The sequence below is a fragment of the Mastigoproctus giganteus genome, chromosome 4 (assembly GCF_048544385.1).
Source record: "Mastigoproctus giganteus isolate SK-2022 chromosome 4, ASM4854438v1, whole genome shotgun sequence".
NCBI lineage: Eukaryota > Metazoa > Arthropoda > Arachnida > Uropygi > Thelyphonidae > Mastigoproctus > Mastigoproctus giganteus.
Genome location: NC_143578.1, coordinates 227,720,576 through 227,742,107, shown reverse-complemented (window position 1 = coordinate 227,742,107; position 21,532 = coordinate 227,720,576). Strand labels below are relative to the sequence as shown.

Here is a 21,532-nt window from a genome sequence, read left to right as displayed (position 1 = left end):
TTTTACACTAGATATGATAATAATCTGAACTTAATTTTCACAAACTCTTCTAATTTTAACTTCTACAATTGGGAATTCCCATGAAAATCGGATCACTGTCTTATTTTTTGCTTCTTTTCTTATCCCTAATTTACACGAATTGTTCTCCCACCAAATTGCAAATGATAAATCTTCAGCAAAAGTAAGGTGACATTTTCTCCTTAATTCATGATTATTTTCATATGTATTGAATTTTTTAAGCATTTTTTCATGGAAGATGCTTCCTATTTGCCATGTCAATCTAGTTGACTTTTTTTTTTTTTTTTTTGCATCTATATTAACTGTGTGGCAAAACTAATTTTGACAGAACTTTGAGCTTTAGTCAGCGTTCCGCCTTAAACGGAAGAAAGAAAGCAAATCTCCTTTTGAATAAAATATCTGTCACCTACGTTTAAGCTATATTTCCACCTGTCAGACCAAAAGAAGCTAAAGGAGTTAAAAAGTTTGCATTTTCATCAAGAAATAAACTATTTAAACATTTTATACACAATAATAAATAATTAAAATCAAGAACATCATGTTACAAGTCCTCCACATCCTTATTCACATGTATAAGGAGTGAGAACAAAGATTATAAATTAGCCTTTCTCTAACTACTGACATTCTGTAGGAGGCAAAACAAATCCATTGTCTGAGAATGTTCACAGCCTCTCTGGATTGGACATGCCTCATATGGCATGACATCAGCAGTTCGAGAAAAGTTAATTCATAATCCTTGTTCTGACTCATTATGCATATGAACAATTACCTGGTAGAGATTTTACATGTGCTCATTTATTAAAATTATTTATTGTGGCATATAAAGAGTTTGAATAGTTTATTCCTTGATGATAACACTTATGAAGAAAATGTCTCATTTAAAGACATGATTAAATCAACATTTTTGGTTGCTTAGTCTTCTTGAATTGCTTGATCATGTGTATATCAAGGGCAGGTCATGGGGTTTTGTCAATGATATATAGGAATTTTGCTAGCAGGGAAAAGGAGGTGATTGTCCCTCTGTATAAGGCAACGGTCAGGCCACGCCTTGAGTACTGCGTACAGGTCTGGAGGCCTCATTTTAGGAAGGATGTAGATTTGCTTGAGCGTGTACAGAGAAGAGCAACACGATTGGTGAGGGGAATGAAGGGATTCTCTTACCAAGAGAGGCTTAAGTTCTGCAAATTGCAGTGGCTGGAGACTAGGCACCTGCGCGGTGATCTGATTGAGGTCTATAAGGCCTTGAATGGGTTGAGCACGCCGAATTCTGATGGGATCCTTCCACTTGTTCAGATTACCAACCTACGGGGACATAAGTTCAAATTAAGAAAGGACAGATGTAGAATAGATGTGCAGAAATTTGCCTTTAGCCAGCGGGTGGTTAATTGCTGGAACAAGCTTCCATCTGTCGTTGTGGAAGTTGATAGGTTAAATAAATTTAAGGAGGAACTGGACAGGCATTTGGAGGGAATGGTGTGATTTTTTTTTTTTTTTTTTGGCTGATGCTGCATAAGCTCATACACTTGCTTTCTTGCATCATGTGCCACTACTACTACTACTACTACTACTATATCTGATGAGGAGGTGAATGAGGCTGATCTGTCTTGTTTGTTAATCCATGCTCTTTTGCCAGTTACATTAAACTTAGACATTTTAAAGAAAGCAATCAATTCTTTTCCACTGACAAGTGTAAAGTCTTGCATATACCTCGTTTTGTCCTAAAATTTGGCAATTCATATATATTAACCCTTTACTTCTTTTAACAGATGTTTAAGAGAGAGAGAGATATTCCTACTCTCTCAGTGAGTTTATTCCACCCTTTCCTATTCTGTAAAAGCAAATCTGCAATTTTTAGAAGTTTGGAACCAATCCCAAAGCCATTTCTTTTGTTTTTAAGCATCTTCACAATTCTGCTGCCAGCTCTGACATCCCAGATTCTTACATAAAACTTCTTTTGCCATATCTAGTGTGGAATGAAGAAGGTATCAACTCTTCCAAACCTCACTGAAATCTACCTTTCTGGTGACTGAAAGCTGTCAATGCCAAAAGTCAACAAGACATTAATTTTTATTGATTTTTTGTCTGCATTTGATGCAGTCAAACCTTCTATCTTCTTTAATCTCTAGAAGAATAACAATGAATTCTTTTCTATAAAAGATGGCATCCTCCATTTTACTCACTCCCTGCTGCTGAATAAAAATGTCTCCTTTAATGTTAACAATAATTGCTTCAAAGTACCATTTCTGATGTATTACTTCTTCCCACTTTCTTTAATCAATTTTGTAAGGTCTAGTCTGCTTCTATTTCATCTAACTTGAAGGGACTTCTATCAGTTGAATCTGTGAATCTACAATGGACCAGCATTAAATTTGGATAAAAATAAAAATCGACTTAGAAAAGAAATGGCTCAAAACCAAAATTGGATATCTTTAAGGAAAAGAGCTCAAATATTTCATTACTTCCCTAAATTCCATGTAAATGAACTCAGAAGTCCATTATGCAAAACTCTCTGTGCAAGAGAGTTTTGCATAAAAAACTCTTGCAAAACTCTCAATTGATATCTTTTTTCTAATAAAATCACTTCTTTAGACAGATCTCCACTCCGATAAAATAAACTCCCTTAATACTGATCCAGCTGTTCTTTAATCCAACAAATTCAAACTGTGAACACAATTATCAATGGCAATTTGTGTTTGTGTTTGTATGTTGGGTAGGTGGTGATAAGAACATTACATATCAGTAGTTCATTAAACCAAATAAACTGAATTTATTTATTTATTCATAATACAACAAAACATTAATATTTTTTTAACATTTTTCACTTTGTCAAAAGCACTACAAGTAACCTAAATATAAAATATCATATTCATAATGGCAAAAATCATTTTTAGGAATTCATCACATTTAGTCATAATTTTTTTTTTAAATCCAACTTTTAGAGGCTTATAATGAAGCTGGAAAAAAATATTTTTCATTGGCTTTTATTATTTCTTTTTCTGATATAAAAGGAAGTGCAGCACTATGATTATTAGCATTAGCATTAGTAGAGGCATTTGATGCAAGAAAGCAAGCTTATGCGACATTAGCCCAAAAAAAAAAAAAAACCACTTCACCCATCTGTTCATTCGAAATACCTGTCCAGCTGAGCCTTAAACTTATTTAAGCTATCAACTTCCACAACAAGGGATGGAAGTCTGTTCCACCAACCAACCACCCGCTGGCTAAAGGCAAATTTCCGCACATCTATCCTACATGTCTTTCCTCAATTTGAATTTATGCCCTCTCAGGTGATTATTCTGAGCAAGAGGAAGAATCCCATCAGCATTGAGCATGCTCAAACCATTCAAGGCTTTATACACCTCTATCAGATCACCTCGCTGGTGCCTAGTCTCCAGACACTGTAATTTGCAAAACTTAAGCCTTTCTTCGTAAGAGCACCCTCCTTTGTTCCATTCACTAATCTTGTTGTCCTTCTCTGTATTCATTCCAGCAGCTCTACATCCTTCTTGAAATGATGCCTCCAAACCCGTATACAGTACTCTAGGTGTGGCCTGACCATTGCCTTATACAAGGGAATAATTACCTCCTTATCCCTGCTAGAAAAATTCCTATATATCATTGACAATACACCATGAGCTACTCTTGCAGCCCGTCTGCACTGCTCAGAGGACTTCATATCTGCCTGCACAACGAACCCCAGGTCCCTTTCCTTCTCTATCACTATCAGTGTAGTACAACAGAGTTGATACGTTGCTCTGGGGTTGCTGCTTCCCATATGTAGTACTTTACATTTGTCAATGTTAAACTTCATTTGTCACCTCTCAGCCCATCTGCTCAACTTTTCAAGATCCTGTTGCAGCAGCAGCATAGTGTCAGTAGTGTCCTTGACAACCCTGCTAACCTTCGTATCGTCTACAAACTTGGACATTAAGCTTGATATACCATCATCAATATCATTTATAAATACAGAAAACAACAATGGACCCAACACGGAACCCTGAGGGACTCCACTAATAACATTAATCCACGATGAGCAGTGTCCATTGATTACCACTCTCTGTCTTCTCCCCCTCAATCACCCCTTTATCCATAGCAGCAATTTGCCTCCAATGCCACACTGCTCCAATTTGTGCAGCAATCTACCAGTGTGAGCAACAGTATCAAAAGCCTTTCCAAGATCTAAGTATACATAATATCAAAGTTATTCCATGCATCCAGTTCTTTTGTGACTGCATCATAGTATCCAATAAAATTGGTCAGGCAAGACTTCCCCTTAACAAAACCATGCTGTGTCCGAGTTATAACTGAAGTCTTGTCTAGATGATCCTGCAGTGCTTCTTTAACCAGTGCCTCCATTAATTTTCCTGGCACAGAAGTTAAACTCACAGGTCTATAATTACTTGTGTCGGCCTTTGATCCTCCTTTGTGAATTGGGGTCACATTTTCACATCTCAGCACGACGAAACAAATGGCCCTCAGTCCCCAGCAGCTTTCACTCTCCCTCTTACGGCAGCGAGAGGATCACAGTGGAAGCAGAGGGTGCTAAGAATCTCTGGGTACGACCAGGCTGCCATGCACGGAAACTGAACCTGGCCTGTTATAACGTAAGATCACTCATCGGTGAAGACAGGATATTAGAGCTGGAAAAGGAATTAGAAAATGTGAATTGGAATATCATTGGTTTGGCTGAAACAAGAAGAAGAAATGAATCACTTATAAGTTTATCAAGTGGAAATCTGCTGTACACCAATGGAAACAGTGAAAGGAGTGAAGGTGGAGTTGGATTTCTGGTCCATAAAGATTTTAAAAACAACATTTTGGAATTCAAAAGTACATCACCAAGGGTGTCAAGACTAATACTCAAGATTTCTAAGAGGTACAAGCTAAAGATTATAATGATTTATGCACCAACATCGAGCCATGATGATGAAGAGGTTGAAGAAATGTACACCGAAATTCAGTCTTCTAGATGAGCAGAAAACCCACTACACTATTATTATGGGAGACTTCAATGCTAAGGTTGGAAAAAGACAAAACAACACAGAAAAGGGAACTATAGGAAATTTTGGAATTGGTGAAAGAAATGAAAGAGGTGAAAGATGTGGAATTTGCAGAATCTCAAAGGCTGTCAATAATGAACAGTTTTTTCAAGAAAAGGGTGAACAGAAAGTGGACATGGAAGAGTCCAAATGGATTAACTACTAATGAAATAGACTTCATCCTCACTAACAGAAGATATATTGTGAATGATGTTATCATCCTGAATAAGATAAATGTTGGAAATGATCACAGAATGGTAAGATGTACACTTGATATAGATGTAGGCAAGGAAAGGAAAAAAACTGACTCGAGTAAATAATACAAAGGTCTTTGAGATAACAGAAGAGGAGAAAAAGCAGTATGTACTGGAACTTAAGAACAAGTTTGAGCTTCTGCAGACTGTTCAGGACCAAGATATCGATGAGGAATATTACAACTTTCTGAAAGTGATAAAGCCCAAGAAACCTATAGGGAAACAGAAATCCAAAGAAGAAAAAATTAGTCAAGAAACACTTGTCATGATGAACCGAAGACGACAAATGAAAAGCAAGAAAAACACTGACAGGGAGAAAATTGAGTATACTGAGTTATGCAAAGCCATTAGAAAGAGACTCAGAGAGGACATAAGAAGATTTAACACAAGAAAAGTAGAACAAGCATTAAGGGAAAACAAAGGATTTAAATCAGCAGCCATGAGCAGTAATATAGAAAGACAAATGATACTGAAACTGAAGAATAGCGATGGTGTACTTATAAACAGCAGAGAAGGTATAATTCAAATAGCAGAAGATTACTATAGAGAATTATACAAGGAGCAGGGGAATAATGCCAGCAATGGGGAAGATGGATTGCAAAGTAGCAACACATACGACATACCCGATATTCTTCCTGATGAGGTAGAACATGCATTGAAGAAAATGAAGAATCAGAAAGCCCCGGAGGAAGATGAAGTTACTGTAGAGTTGTTAAAATTGGGAGGAAGAGACATAACACAAAAACTGGCAAGGCTCTTCACAAAGTGCATTAGAAAAGGTGTGACGCCTAAGCAGTGGAATAATGCAATCATAGTTTTGCTGCATAAGAAAGGAGATAAATCAGAAATTGGAAATTATAGACCAATTAGCTTGTTATCCCACATCTACAAGTTGTTCACAAGGGTGAACAACTTGTAGTTCACAAGGGTGAAGTTGTTCACAAGGGTGAACAAATTGTTCACTAACAGATTAGAAAGAATACTTGACGAGAATCAACCGAAAGAGCAAGCTGGCTTTAGGACAGGATTCTCAACTATGGATCACCTTCAAGTAATATCACAGCTAATGGAGAAAGCAAATGAATATAAAACACCATTATGCTTGGCATTTGTGGATTATGAAAAGGCATTTGACTCTATACAGCATAAGGCAATGTTTCGGGCACTGGAAAGACAAGGCATTGATACCCCATATATTATGATTTTGAAGAAAATATATGAGAGTGCTACCTCCTTTATTAGACTAGACAAAGACAGTAGGAAATTTAAAATTGAGAAAGGAGTTCGACAAGGAGACACAATATCTCCGAAGCTGTTTACTGCTGCCCTTGAGGAAGCTTTCAGAAGATTAGACTGGTCACAGAAAGGAGTCAATGTGAACGGAGAGTACCTAAACCATTTACGATTTGCAGATGACATTGTGGTCATAAGCCATGATCCCAAAGAATTAGAGGAAAATCTTAATCAGTTATGCACAGTTAGTAAGGATTTTGGACTAAAGATGAATATGGCTAAAACAAAAGTAATGATGAACAAGTATGCCACAGAAAGGGAAATAATAATTGAAGGAGCAGTAATTGAAAAGGTGGAGTCATATACTTATCTGGGACAAGTTATTAGCTATAATAATGATAAATGGCTGGAAGTCAAGAGAAGAATAAATTTTGGATGGATAGCATTCAGGAAATATAGTCACATACTGAAGAGAAATATCCCAGTTTGTCTGAAACTTAAAATAATGAACCAATGTATACTCCCCACCATGACTTATGGAAGTGAAACTTGGGCACTCACCTAAAGAATGGAAGAGAAGCTGAGAACTACACAGCGAAGAATGGAACGAATCATATTGGGAATCAGACTGTTAGATAAGAAGAGAAACACATGGATTAGGCAGCAAACTCAAGTAAAGGACATTCTTATCAAAACAAAAAAACTAAAATGGTCTTGGGCAGGACACATAGCTCGAAGACATGATGACAGATGGACTAAGAAAATAACAGAATGGTATCCAAGAGGAGCTAGAAGAAAACATGGAAGACAAAGGCGGAGATGGACAGATGAAATTCATGAGTTCGTGGGTAGTAAATGGATGGCCAGTGCTCAAAACAGAAGGAACTGGAAAGTTGCTGGAGAGGCCTTCATCCTGTAGTGGATTTAAAATGGCTGATGATGATGATTGCGCATCTCCAGTCTGTGGGTACTTCCCTGAATCCAAGGAAGCTCTCATAGTTATGGCTCAGGGTTTGCTTACTTCCTTTGCTGCCTCCTTTAATATAAGTGGATAGATTCCATCCACCTCGGGTGACTCTTATGTTTACCTTCAACAATTTCTCCTCCACTTTCTTTTCAGTTATTACAAAATCATCTAGCTCACTGCCAGAGTTGAATACACCTCTGTCATTCCACTCGCTGAATAACTCCTCGTGTGAATGTCGATGCAAAATATTCATTTAGTTTGTTAGCTACCTGAGCAGAATCATCTACAGTTGACCCATCGATATCAAGTGGACCAATCTGATTCATCCCCTTCCTTCTAGAGTTTACATAAGTAAAGAACTCTTTGCTGTTTTTCTTTGCATCCCTTGCCAAAGATTTCTCGTAATCTGCCTTTGCCTGACTAACCTCCTTTGTAACTTGGTTACAGATCAACTTGTATCTATCATAGGCTTCTGTGTCACATGTTAATTTGTATGTATTCCATGCATTTTTCTTCTCTGCCATATGTCTCATTAGTTCATCTGACATCCACTTAGGCCTAAACCTTGAACAATATTTCTTAGTTGGTATGTAAAGCCTAGTAGCTTCCAAGATAAGTTCTTTGAATGCTACCCATTTTGAATTTGCTGTTGGTAACATCATCAGTTTGTCCCACTGTATAAAATTTAAATACTGTCTCAGTCCATCGTAGTCGCCTTTACGAAAGCAATAACCCTTCCCTTTACCCCTAATGGTAGTTACCTCTTTGAGTAAATCCCACTTCAGCACACTGTGATCACTTCCACCTAGTGGTTCATTTATCTGCAGATTCTTAATGCATGAAGAATCACTACTGATAATCAAATCAAGAGTATTACTCCCTCTAGTTGCCTCACGAACATGCTGATGTAGAAAACAATCATCCAATAAATCCACAAAAGCCTTGCTAGTGTGTGAGTGACCAACCCCCAAATTCCAGTCAATATCTGGGAAATTAAAATCCCCCATTATAAGATTCTCTGATTTATTGGCCCATTCTATTTCCCTGTACATTTTCTTATTATACTCATCAGAGTCATTAGGCCTATAGCAAACTCCTACTCTCAATTTTGATCTCCCAATGCTTTTGTCACACCAAACTGACTCGACACTGCACTGTCCAGTGATGTCGACTGGCTTCACTTCCTTGGATTTGATGTGTTTCTTAACTAATAGCAAACCCCTCCTCCTTTCCTATCCTGTCTATCCTTTCTGTAGACGTACTCCCCAAATTCCAGTTCTGCATTCCTTATATCTGTGACACCACGTCTCTGATATCCCAACAATATTTGCCTTTGATGTTTTGAGCAATACCTCAAATTCATCAAATTTATTTACTAAACTCCTAGCATTGGTGTACATGCAAGTATACATGCACCTGTTTCTATTCTTAGCTACCCTAACACAACCCATGTGTTTACTTGTACCGCAATGACTCCCAGCAGTCTCTGAAATATCCTGCATCTTGTTTTTCAGGCTTCTGTTCATTCCAATAGAAGCAGTGCAAGAATGTCTTTCACCTCTGCCAGTGACTACTGTTAATCTATTTGTCTCCCCCCAAGCTAGCAGTTTTCCGACCCACCTAACACTGCCTCGATAGCATCAGCAAATATTCTTGCACCCTTTCTATTTAAGTGTATCCCATCCCTGTAGAAGCAGTCTCTCCTGTTAACAAGTACAGTCCAGGCTGAAAAAAATTCTACCCCTTGAGCCTTGCACAATCTTTCCAGGGCCGAATTGATCAACAAGGCTCTCATCATATACTCCCTCCTATCGTGTCTGGGCAGAATTGCAAACATTTTCAAATTCAACCCTAATTCACGGCTTTTTTTCAACAGTGACCTGTACTTGTTAAGTAATTCTGCCGGTCTCTTACTCTTGATATCACTAGTGCCAATGTGTACAACTATATCTCCTTTTGTGCCCTTAAAAGATGATATCCGCTCTACGTCATCAACCTTTGCCCCTGGCAGACATACCCTGGTCCTGTTCCACCTATCCTTTTTACAAAGTATGTACCCCGTTTCCCTGACAATAGAGTCACCAACAACTACTAGTTCCTGTAGGACCAGTGCATTCTGCCTTGGGGGTTGCCACTGTGTTGCATGATGACCAAGTGCAAGCTCTGGCGTTGATGTGGGCAGCTGAGAGCTTGATGGGCCCCTCAATTTAGTTCCTTTGAGGGCATCCACCCTGTCCTTCAACTCTCATATAGGCTCATAACAACGCTGAGTTGTTGCCTGATTTCGATACACTCCCTGCATCGCGCGCACACACACAAAGACATCCCCCGTGGCAATATCATGTCCCGTACCTGAATGCTCCACAAACATCATGCAAGCAGTGCATTTTAAAAGGCTGTGATTCAGAAGGCAACTGCCCCCCTCAGTTCTCCTCTGAGACACAGCACTTCCATTAGCTTGAGCCTTTTGCTTTGCTGCTGTGGTCTGAGTCATGATTTCTATTAATTTCAATAAAATTTCAATTTCAGTTCAAAATTATAAACCTAAACTTGTATCCCAACACAGTTATAACGGTATATATATTTTTCAGTGTCAAGTATTAATTATCTACGAGTTACCTTATATAACTTCCGTATCAGTTATGTATTAATTAATTATGTTACGTTTGTAATCTAAGTTGTTATATGTATTTAGTTAAAAGTACAATTTAATTGACAATGAAGTTCAACAAGTTTAATAGATTCTACTGATCAACTGACAATATTATAACCTATACTATAATAACGCTATCTAGTTCGGTATATAACGTATTGTATGATAAAGGTGGCAAGTTAAGAACGGTAAATCTACGGACACTTAAGTATTAATTAACTTTCAAATCTCGCTGTCTCAATTCAGAATAACTAACGATCCTTACTAGGTCTATAAGCTACTTACAGAAAATAATTTGATGTAAAAAATATTCAATAAAGCGGCTAAATATGGCTAAAAAACTTCTCATTCAACGGAGTTGCAACTTGTAACATGTGGATTTGATACCCTTACTGATACTTGCAATTACAAGGCCGAGTAAAGAATAAATACACCAGATTAATCAGAAAATCACAAAATAATGCTATACTATTATTTAATTCAAATAAAATCAAAAGTTTTAGAAAAACAATAATTTCAAATCAAAAAATAAGAAAAATCCACTTAGCGGCTTTGAACACGTCTGGCTCCTACTATCCTCGTCTCCCAATCTGATTATGATATTATTTTCAAAAGCTTTCAGTAAATTACAATTTAAAAGCAGCTTTATGCCCTCGTTTATTTGATGCATTATTAACAAATAGCCTCTAGCTTCACACTCATTAGAACTTTTGATTTTACACAGCTGAGAAGAGTGGATAATTTTCCACAGAAAACATTGTGACTTCAGAAACACTCTTTCTCATGGTTTTTATGAAGTTTATCAGATCATGAAGGCAGCTTTTGTGATGAGAGGAATGTCATCTCAAATATATTCATTTGTTCCTGTGCAAACAAATATCTTTTAATTTGAAAAATCAATATTTCTATGAAAAGTGCCAAGTCACAGCCACTCCATTTCTGATGGCAACTGGAATTAGATCAAGGAATCTTCTTTATAAAAGAAGCATACAGTAGATGCTCGATTTTCCGGGATAGATGGTAAAAAAATATTCCCAGATAATCGATTTCCCGGTTAATCCAAAAATACAGTAAATCCCCGACATACGTAAGAGATACGTTCCAGTACTTCTTACATAAGTCGAGTTTTGCGTAACTCGGGAATGACTAATAAAATATTGCTACTATATCCCTGATCTTCCAAAATTACAAAAACGACATAATATCCTCAGAAGAATGAAGAAAAATAGTTATTTATTTTTAATTAGTTCAATTAAAACTTTATATGGGGACAGTGGTCAGAGTGGCACATAAGAAAAGAAAACATAAAAAGAAGAAAAAACGCATGTTATTGAACTGTAAAAACTGATATGTATTTCATAGCCTTGGTTATTATTATAGTTGACCTTCACTTGGTGCTGACCGCTTCTCGTATTGTCTTTCTCCTTTATTGTGTTCATCTTTGCCACTGAAAAATCTCAATTCCGTGCAATACACGGAATGCAATACACATTCCGTGCAAAAATAGCCAAAGATTATTAATCTTTGGCTATTTTCATACATCTTTATTATTTTAATTTTCTGATCCAACTCTATCGCTTTCCTTTTCTTGATAGATTTACTAGTACTGCTGTCACTTATTATCTTACGACACCCTGATAACGGTCAAAATGAAAATTTTATATAAAGAACTTCACAGGGTTAAGGCAAAAACTCACTATTATCACTCCATGCGAGCTCACATTTTACTAAAGCACATTTCTGGAGGTCACTGCCATAAAACAATAAAAACAATATGCACATTCTGGTTTATTGAGTTTTTCTGTTAATGCAATTAATTATAAATGGGTAGTAAACTCAATCTTACTGCATTTGCAAATAATACCGATAACTGGAATTCTGTGGTTTTTTTACGTTATTATAGTGAAACGTGTGGCCCCCTTCACTGAAATCTTCAGTCATATAAAAAAAATATATAAATAACATAACGTAAGTCCGAAGCTACACAAGTCGGAGACTTACTGTATCGAAAAATTTTCAGCAACCTATGTAAAAAGTATGCCGATAGATAAAAAACAAAAAAAAACTTACCACGTGTCCAATACGATGCTTCCCTTTATTTTTTACGATGTCCATTTTAAATCTAATAGCTTCCTTTTATTTTTTACGATGTCGTGTATGGTTTGGTCACCAACATTACAATGGTTCCTTAGAGATTTAAGAGGTGGACCGTTTTCAAACTTTTGAATAATTTCAAGTTTTTGTTTAATTGAAAGCACAACTCTTGCGTTTGCCCATCATTTTCGCGATTTCTAAACAAAAAAAAAAAAAAAAAATTTTACTATAAAAAAAAATTCTAACATCCCTGACATAAATAACGAAACAAAGTTTGTCCTTTTGCAGTGCGACGGAACACAAAAATCGATGCACTGCACTAAAAGAGACTAAACATTTGGCCTCTCCCTCTTTTTTTTTTTTTTATCTCCTAATGATGACGACATACAACTGCTTCTTGTCGTTTATTTACTAATGACTTGCAGAACATCTGTTTATACCTATTCTATTAATTACTTGAATTTTATGATTTCTGGTTGATTTTTTTTTTAAATTTGGAATCGTGAAGGGTCCCGGTTAATCCGATCCCAGTAAATCGAGTCTGCTATATATATAGATAGATAGATAGATAGATAGATAGAATATAATAGAAATATAATATCCCAGGCATACCCGAGCCACAACTTATATCTTGTAATGTCTTTAAACTATCCTACACTCTCTATTTTTATTTCTCCGAAATTATTAGGGCAATCCGAGGACTCAGGAGAAACTATTTCTTATCTATACCACTATTTTTTGCCTTTGTGGAGTTCAGGTTCTATTATTCCTACTCCTTCTCCTTTAGTTTCTCTTCTTGCTATCTGCATGTTTCTCTTTGCGTTAACTTAAATTTAATTATTTATTTATATTTATTTTTACCGTATCCATCACATAGGGGGCACCACATATTATTTTGACGACTATTACATTATGTCCTAGATATGGTAAATATGTAGTGTGTATTATATATTTAATCTTATTTTAATCATTAAATTACATTCTTTGTCGGGTCAACGATGATTAATATATGCTTACATTTATATTTTACTTATATTTCTTACATTTGATTCTAATATTTCTAAAATTTCTTAACTTTTTATTTACATTTGATTTATATTTGGCCTATATTGGTTTATATTTAGTTTAGATTTAAATTACTTAGCATATATTGATCATTACAGAAACAGAGAACCTCTTGTCATTTTTTGCCTTCAGTCTGGGTGGTTGGCCCCAGTTGAAGTCATCTAGATTGTCCGTAAAAAGCGATAATTTTTTTTTTTTTTTTTTTTGCATTTTCTTAAGTCCCTGATAGTATTATTATTTGATTGATTTACTTTTTCTATTATTTTCTATTATCCTTAATATTTAATATATATCAGACTCTCGATTTACTATATATATATATATATATATATATATATATATATATATAGGTCGATAAATTCAATAATGTGGTATTTTTATACGTATATGATTAAATATCGGTTGATTAATTCAATTAAGTGGTAATAGAGGTATACGGTAATCAAACTAGTATATATAGGCCATCTTAAGTCTGTTTGGCCTATAGACGTTAAGTTAATGTAAACATAATCAGTACAAAATGTCATTACAGCAGGCCCCCGTTATAACGCGGTTCGCTTTACGCTGATTCGCTATAACGCTGTTCTTATATTATGACCAGTATCTGACTATAACGCTGTCACAGATCACTATAACGCTTTTTTACAGATTGAATTTTTGGCATATTTAAACAAAATCGTTTCATTTGTTGGAGTCGATAGCTTGAAAATGAATAGCAAAACAGCATTAAAACGTTTCCCACGCCGACTTGAGAAATTTTCCCAAGCTCAGTGAAATTTTCTCGCACGCTAATTTAATTGCAGTACAGTGACTTGTTAAGACTAGTTCCGAGATCAACATTTTAAAAAATGATCAAATATATTGCTTGTAATATTTGCGTTATATGCATTTATCCGAGGTCTAGTCATCACTCAGTACCGTATTAGACATCGTGCGAAACGAAGTTTACTTGAACATTGTATCGTAATTAATTCAACCAACGCAGTTACATTTTCGAAGAGCTAAAAATGACCGATAGGAATGAAAAAGCAACAACGTCTGGGCGCAGTACGAAGACTATAAATGTAAGAAAAAGACTGAATTTGAAAATTAAATTAGACGTTTTGAAGCGAATCGATTCCGGTCAACGACAAGCGGATGTGTGCCATAATTTAGGACTTGCAACTTTAACTGTAAGAACAATTATAAAAACATAAAGAATTAATTTTAGCAGCGGGAAAGATAGTTGTTCCACTGCAAGCAACTAGGACTAGGCCGGCTATTAGGATTGAAATGGAAAGACTAATTTTATTGAAGATAATATGCCAATATGATGATCTGAAGAAAACTCGCCTAAAAAAAAAAAAAAAAAAAAAAAAATGTGGAACCATTTAAATCTGGTAAGGGCTGTTAGAATAGATTTAAAATCCAGGGAGAAGCCCAGTGCAGATCAAGGAGCCGAAAATTTCAAAAAAGAACTTGTTAAAATTATTGAAAAGGGGTATTATGTGTTATACTTCTCAACAAGTTTTTAACATAGATGAAGCAGGACTTTTGTGGAAACGAATGCCTAAAAGAAGTTTCATATTGAAAGAAGAAAAAAACATGCCAGGTTTCAAAGCCGCGAAGGATCAGTTGACTTTATTGTTGGGTGGTAACGCTGCGGGCCATTTAAAATTAATACCCTTTTTAGTTTATTTGGAAGAGGGCCAAAGTTCAACTCAAAATCCACACATTTTTCATGATTAAATTCATCCATTAAATTAAATCAATTAAATTCATTATTTTAATTGGAATTTTAAGTTTACTTTTGATACGCAAGTAGTTACCACATAATTATACGTATGTAATGCAGAATGTGCAAATATTTGAATATTAAATATTTTGACCGACATTTGTTCATCTTTTCATTACTGTTTATTATTGATTAGGAAATATCCTATGGCACCGACCGCAGCTCATAAATGCATATGTTACCTTATGGGAAAGCGGCGCTCGCTTAGCGCGGATTCACTTAGCGCTCTGTTTTTCCGGAACGAATGATCAGCGTTAAGCGGGGGTCACCTGTACTAACTGTAAATGACAATATCAATACTAAATGATAATGTGCAATGCAATTTTTGAAAATATCAATACTAAATGATAATGTGCTGCAATTTTTGAAAAAACATTCCATCACATGGCCATCAATCCACTACTTCATCAGGGGCTTTGACTGGATCGATAGCCCATCTGAAGGAATGTCCCATACCTACCCATTTCTGTTGTCCCCATACCAGTTTTGCCATTCATTATTTCACTAATATATATATATAAGCGATATTTTTAGCTTTAGATACGTATAATGATTTTAGGTTTAATGCACGTAAATCATGCACGTATAATGTCGAATTGCCCTATGTACAATGGCATTAACGTTGCATATATGACAAAAACTATAATGTACAATTCTATCATTATAAACTTTAAACATTACATAATACACTTAGCTATATATATATATATATATCTCAACTAATTTAATGTTAAATACTTCTAAAATGAGTTAATTAGGAACACAAAACAATTTGTATAAATACTAACTTTGGATCTGGCTGGCCCTCAGGAAGTGGTTTCATGCTTAATTTACATAAGGAACGAAATACCAGAAAGGCATCTTTCTGAAGAATATGAGAAAATCGTGCATGGACGGGTTCCACAGATGCCTCACCAGTTTCTAAACTTTCCTGAGAAGGTATACGCGGTAAAGGAGGTTGCACAGATTCTTCATTTAAACTATTGCTCAAACCAGGACTAGCAGGTGGTTCAGATGATGGTTCACTTAAGGAACTGGTTTCTACTGTGTCTGGTTGAACTATTTTGTATATAGAAAATAAAAATTAATGAGTAACAACATGCGTTATATTTTTATTTGAAGTATTTAAAAAAAAAAAAGAATTTTTTTAATATATTAATATTTTTAAATGTTATTCATCTAATTAAGCTATTAATATTTATTCACTAAACTTTTAGTGAATTAATATTGATGTTTAGCTTTAAACCTCTGATACGTAAACAAATAGTAGTAAACAGTATACAGAGTCAGAATATAAATGTCAGATTTACTGAGTAGATAAAACCCAGGGAAAGAGGAACCATGAATTTATGTCTCCATTGTGGACTTAAAGTGTGAATGGTTTACCCTTCAAGTTTTGTTATGCATCTAACTGTGCAATGCTTTAATATCAGCTGTTGTCTAGAGAACAAAAAGATTTCATCAGTTTGATTTCTGTTCTGAAAACAAATCTTTACTTCATAAAATAACAGTATTTTTCATAAAATCTACTTGCTGACAAAGAAACTTTGCCAACAAAATGTTTACAGAAATTTTTTTCATAAGAATTAATGAAAATTAATTTGTTAATGTGGCTCTCCACTAGTAAATGCTGCATCCCAAATTTCTTTCACCTAATTCTCATGGAGTGACCGACCTTAAGACTTCTTGTTCCATGGGTGGTGCCTCCACTTCCCAAATTTTTATTATTTTTAATTTTTGCATTGTGTGTGTGTGTATGTGTGTGTGTGTGTGTGTGTGTGTGTGTGTGTGTGTTGGGGGAATGTCTTCCTGTCTCTCTGCAGATAAATTTTCTGGCTCTGCCAGGTTTGGCATGGCCAGGATTATGATGGCACTCCTATGTTGGTCTCTAGTGGTGAAAAAAAGCTTTTTTCTCATTTTTAATTTTTAATTATGTTTTTATTTTTTTGTCCATCTGTCACTAAACCAGGCAGAATGCATTTGTGGCAGAGATGGCTACAGGGAAGAAACCTAAGTCATCACTATTTCCCAGTTAAGTGGTCAAGTACAAACAAACAAACAGAACCGACACACAAATGCTCAAAAACATACACCTTACATATATTTAACCTTAACAATGTTCTGTTAACCTCAGAGAGGATCATGGTGGAGTTGGAACTACTGTTTATGAGCTACCCTACATCACATACTTCATATGTCTCTACTACATGTAATACACAAAGTGGTTACAATTAAAGTGTACCACGTTAAAGGCCAGTAGACAGATAACAGTTAATTACAGTGCTGAAATTTAGAACAGACAGTAGTCAGATAATGAAGAAAGGAATGAAAATAATCAAATATGCACACACCACCCTACAAATAATATCCAGACAACCCTCCGTTAAATGGTTGGTCATGTACTACCCAAGCAGCACATTGGACACAACTATAAAATGCTCACAGACCTTTGAGAAGATATAATGGTTACTTGTAGATATGCAGGTGTCTGGATATTAATGGTAGAGCAGTGTATATTAAATGAGATTGCTATTGGCCAAGCGTAAAACCTTGCATTTTGCCAAATTAAAACATTTCAGTCACTTTTCTGACCATCCTTGAAGTCTATCTAAGCCATCCTAAAGAAGCTCTGCTTGGTGTTGTTCATTAACTACTCTACCAAATTTTACATCATCTGCAAATTTTGACATCATGCATATTATCGCTTCATTGACATTTAGAAGATCAAAAACAGCAATGGTCCCAGCACTACACTTTTTTAGTACTACACTCTCGATTATTGCCACTGTAATTTTTCCTAGCCACTAAAGTCAGAATGACCATTTGATTGTCACACACGTCATTCTTAGAACCTATTTTATGTAGTGGCACTTCTCCAATCCAAGGGAATCTGTCCAGAGTTCAATGATGCCCTCAGTTAATTTTAGTGGTCCAATATACCGGGGGGGGGGGGGGGGAGCTTAATTTGTGATGCGATTGACTTTTTTTCTTCAAAATGTGCCGCGATCTACCATCTCAAGAATTTCATTACACATGGTTAAAGAGGTTAATGAACACATATTGAAAAATGTTTATAAATTTTAAAATTAAATACAATTCAGAATTCTTCAAATTCATACGTATTTAAATTTTTAATTTATGTGAAGTTTGTGTCTTCATGTCTCTGCCAAGCTTTCAAAATCGGGGATATACTGTGATAAGGCCAACCGTAAAGAATCTTCTGTATGCAAGTCCTTAAGAGTAGAGCGATTCTTTGTCTTTTTTTGTTTCAAATACGAAAAGGCCAATTCACATAGATATGTGGAACCAAAACAGGAATTTAAAAGTTCACTGCATTTTTTACAGTACTTTTCTCGGCAAACATATTTCCAAAAGTCTTTTTCTGATAACCTGGCTTTCGGGAAAATATCGTTTCGCAATGTTTTCATTTCATTTTCAAGTAATATTTTCTCAGTGTGGAAAATGTCAGCGATTTTTTTTGCAATTTGTTAAGTCGACATTTAATGTATAAGAAATACAGTATATTGAACAATGTCTTCGATTGTTTTAAAATCACTGAATCTGGTTTCAAAATCATCCACAACATTCTCAATTTCAGAAACATATTTCTCACAATTAAATTCAAAAACAGAATATTTTTGAAAATGATCTTGCATATTTGCAAAATGATCGAATTTTTTTTCTTTGAGATCCTTAGCCATTGCCAAAAATTGATATTTATATGCAGAAATACTAATAATCATGTCACCCACATTTTTATATTTTCCTTGTAATTCCAAATTCAGATCACTTAATTTACTAGTAAAATCTGCCAAAAAAGCCAGATCTCACAACCACACCGTATCTTGTAGCTGCTGATAATCATCTACCCTTTGATCAACAAATTTTAATTCCATTCAGCAAATTTCGAAATCTGCAGAAACTTACTCCAACTCAGCCACTTCACATCTGTGTATAATATCAGATCTGGTTCAATTTTCATCGAGGTGCATTTCAAAAGTCTCCTTTGAAGAGATTGTCCTCTGGAACTCACGATTTTGAAAACTATGTCCATAACACTTTTAGTATTTAATCTCTTGCTGGCTAACACGTTTTGGTAGTAGTAGTAGCATGTGTTGTTGTTGTTTGGTTTTTAGGAGCATTAGCAACTAAGGCCATATTGCTCCGGGATATGCGGTGGTCATTCCCTGACCTTTCCACATCCTCCGTATTTAGTGGTGACGGGCTCGAACCCCGGTCTAATCAAGAAGCGTGTGCTACGCACTGCTGCTCCTTCCCACCTGGCTACAGAGGTGCTAGTGGCATGTGATGCAAGAGAGCAAGTGTTATGAGCTTATGCAGCATGAGACAAAAAAAAAAAAAAATCACAGCATTCCTGCGAAATGCCTATCCAGTTCCTCCTTAAATTTAATGAACCCATCAACTTCCGCAACGACAGATGGAAGTTTGTTCAAGCAATCAACCACCCGCTGGCTAAAGGCAAATTTCCGCTCGTCTATTCTACATCTGTCTTTTCTTGATTTGAATTTATGCTCCCTTAGGTTCGTAATCTGAACAAGTGGAAGGATCCCATCAGAATTCAGTGTGCTGAACCCATTCAAGGCCTTATACACCTCAATCAGATCACCGCGCAGGTCACTAGTCTCCTTAAGTTCTGCAATTTGCAGAACTTAAGCCTCTCTTGATAAGAGGATCCCCTCATTCCCCTCACCAATCTTGTTGCCCTTCTCTGTACACTCTCAAGTAAATCTACATCCTTCCTAAAATGAGGCCTCCAGACCTGTACGCAGTACTCAAGGCGTGGCCTGACCATTGCCTTATACAGAGGGATAATCACCTCCTTTTCCCTGCTAGCAAAATTCCTATATATCATTGACAAAACCCCATGACCTGCCCTGCAGCCTGTCTGCATTGCTCAGAAAACTTCATATCTGACTGCACAATTACTCCCAGGTCTTTTTCATATTCTACCACCTTAAGTGTAGTACCACACAGTTGGTATGTTTCTCTGGGGTTACTTCTACCCATATGCAGTACTTTGCATTTGTCAAGGTTAAACTTCAGTTGCCACTTCTTAGCCCATCTGCCCAAATTATCTAGATCCTGTTGCAGTAGCACACTTCCATTAACAACCCTGCCAACCTTTGTATCATCTGCAAACTTCGACACTAAGCCTGATATACCTTCATCAATATCTTTGATAAATATACAAAACAACAGTGGACCCAACACCGAACCCTGTGGGACTCCACTAATAACATTAGTCCAAGAAGAGCAGCACCCATTGATTACCACCCTCTGTCTTCTCGCACTTAACCATCCTTTTATCCATTGTAGCAACTTACCCTTAATACCATTCTGCTCCAATCTGTACAATAGTTTTCCATGCGCAACAGTGTCAAAAGCTTTCCTGAAATCCAAATATATGATATCAAAATTATTTTTTGCATCCAGTTCCTTTGTAACCACATCATAATATCCTATCAAATTTGTCAGACAAGATTTTCCCTTAACAAACCCATGCTGTGTCTGAATTATTGCTGCAGTCTTGTCTAGATGATCCTGCAATGCATCTTTAACCAGCGACTCCATTATTTTACACGGAACAGAAGTTAAACTAACTGGTCTGTAATTACCCATGTCACCCTTCGATCCCCCTTTGTGAATTGGGGATACATTTGCACATCTCCAGTCCGTGGGGACCTCCCCTGAGTCCAAGGATGCTCTCATAATTATGGCTAAGGGTTTACTTACTTCCTTTGCTGCCTCCTTTAATATAACTGGATAGATCCCATCCACCCCAGGTGCTTTTCTTACGTTTAACTTCAACAGTTTCTCTTACACTTTGCTCTCAGTTATTACAAAAACATTAAGTACCCTGCTACAATTTGATAATCTTCTGCCATTTTCAAACCTTAATAATTCCTCACGTGTGAATGTAGATGCAAAATACTCATTCAGTTTGTTTGCTATCTGAGCAGGATCATCAACAGTTGAACCATCGATGTCAAGTGGACCAATCAGATTCATCCCCTTCCTTTTAGAGTTTATATAAGTAAAGAAATCCTTGCTGTTTTTCTTAGCATCTTTTGCCAAGGATTCTCGTAATCTGCCTTCGCCTGCCTAACCTCCTTTGTAACTTGGTTACAGATCAACTTGTAGCTATCATAGGCTTCTGTGTCACGTGTTAATTTGTATGCATCCCATGCATTTTTCTTCTCTGTTACGAGTCTCATTAGTTCATTTGACAACCATTTAGGCCTAAACCTTGAACAATATTTCTTAATAGGTATGAAACTTTTAGTAGCATCCACGATTAATTCCTTGAATGCTTCCCACTTAGAAGATCAACTGATGATGTTACTGTTGGTAACATCATCAGTTGATCCCACTGTACAGAATTTAGAAACTGTCGGAGACCACTGTACTCGCCTT

General features: G+C 36.1%; 1 protein-coding gene across 2 annotated transcripts in view; it reads right to left on the bottom strand.

The window, feature by feature from the left end:
* Positions 1 to 21,532, bottom strand: part of Sec71 (ADP ribosylation factor guanine nucleotide exchange factor Sec71) — a 508,300-nt gene that overhangs the window by 428,411 nt on the left and 58,357 nt on the right. For both annotated transcript variants that reach the window (XM_090371201.1, XM_090371202.1), the window contains exon 8: positions 15,886 to 16,156. In XM_090371201.1, coding sequence (XP_090227327.1) covers positions 15,886 to 16,156 — 271 coding nt within the window. The remainder of the gene's footprint in view (positions 1 to 15,885; positions 16,157 to 21,532) is intronic.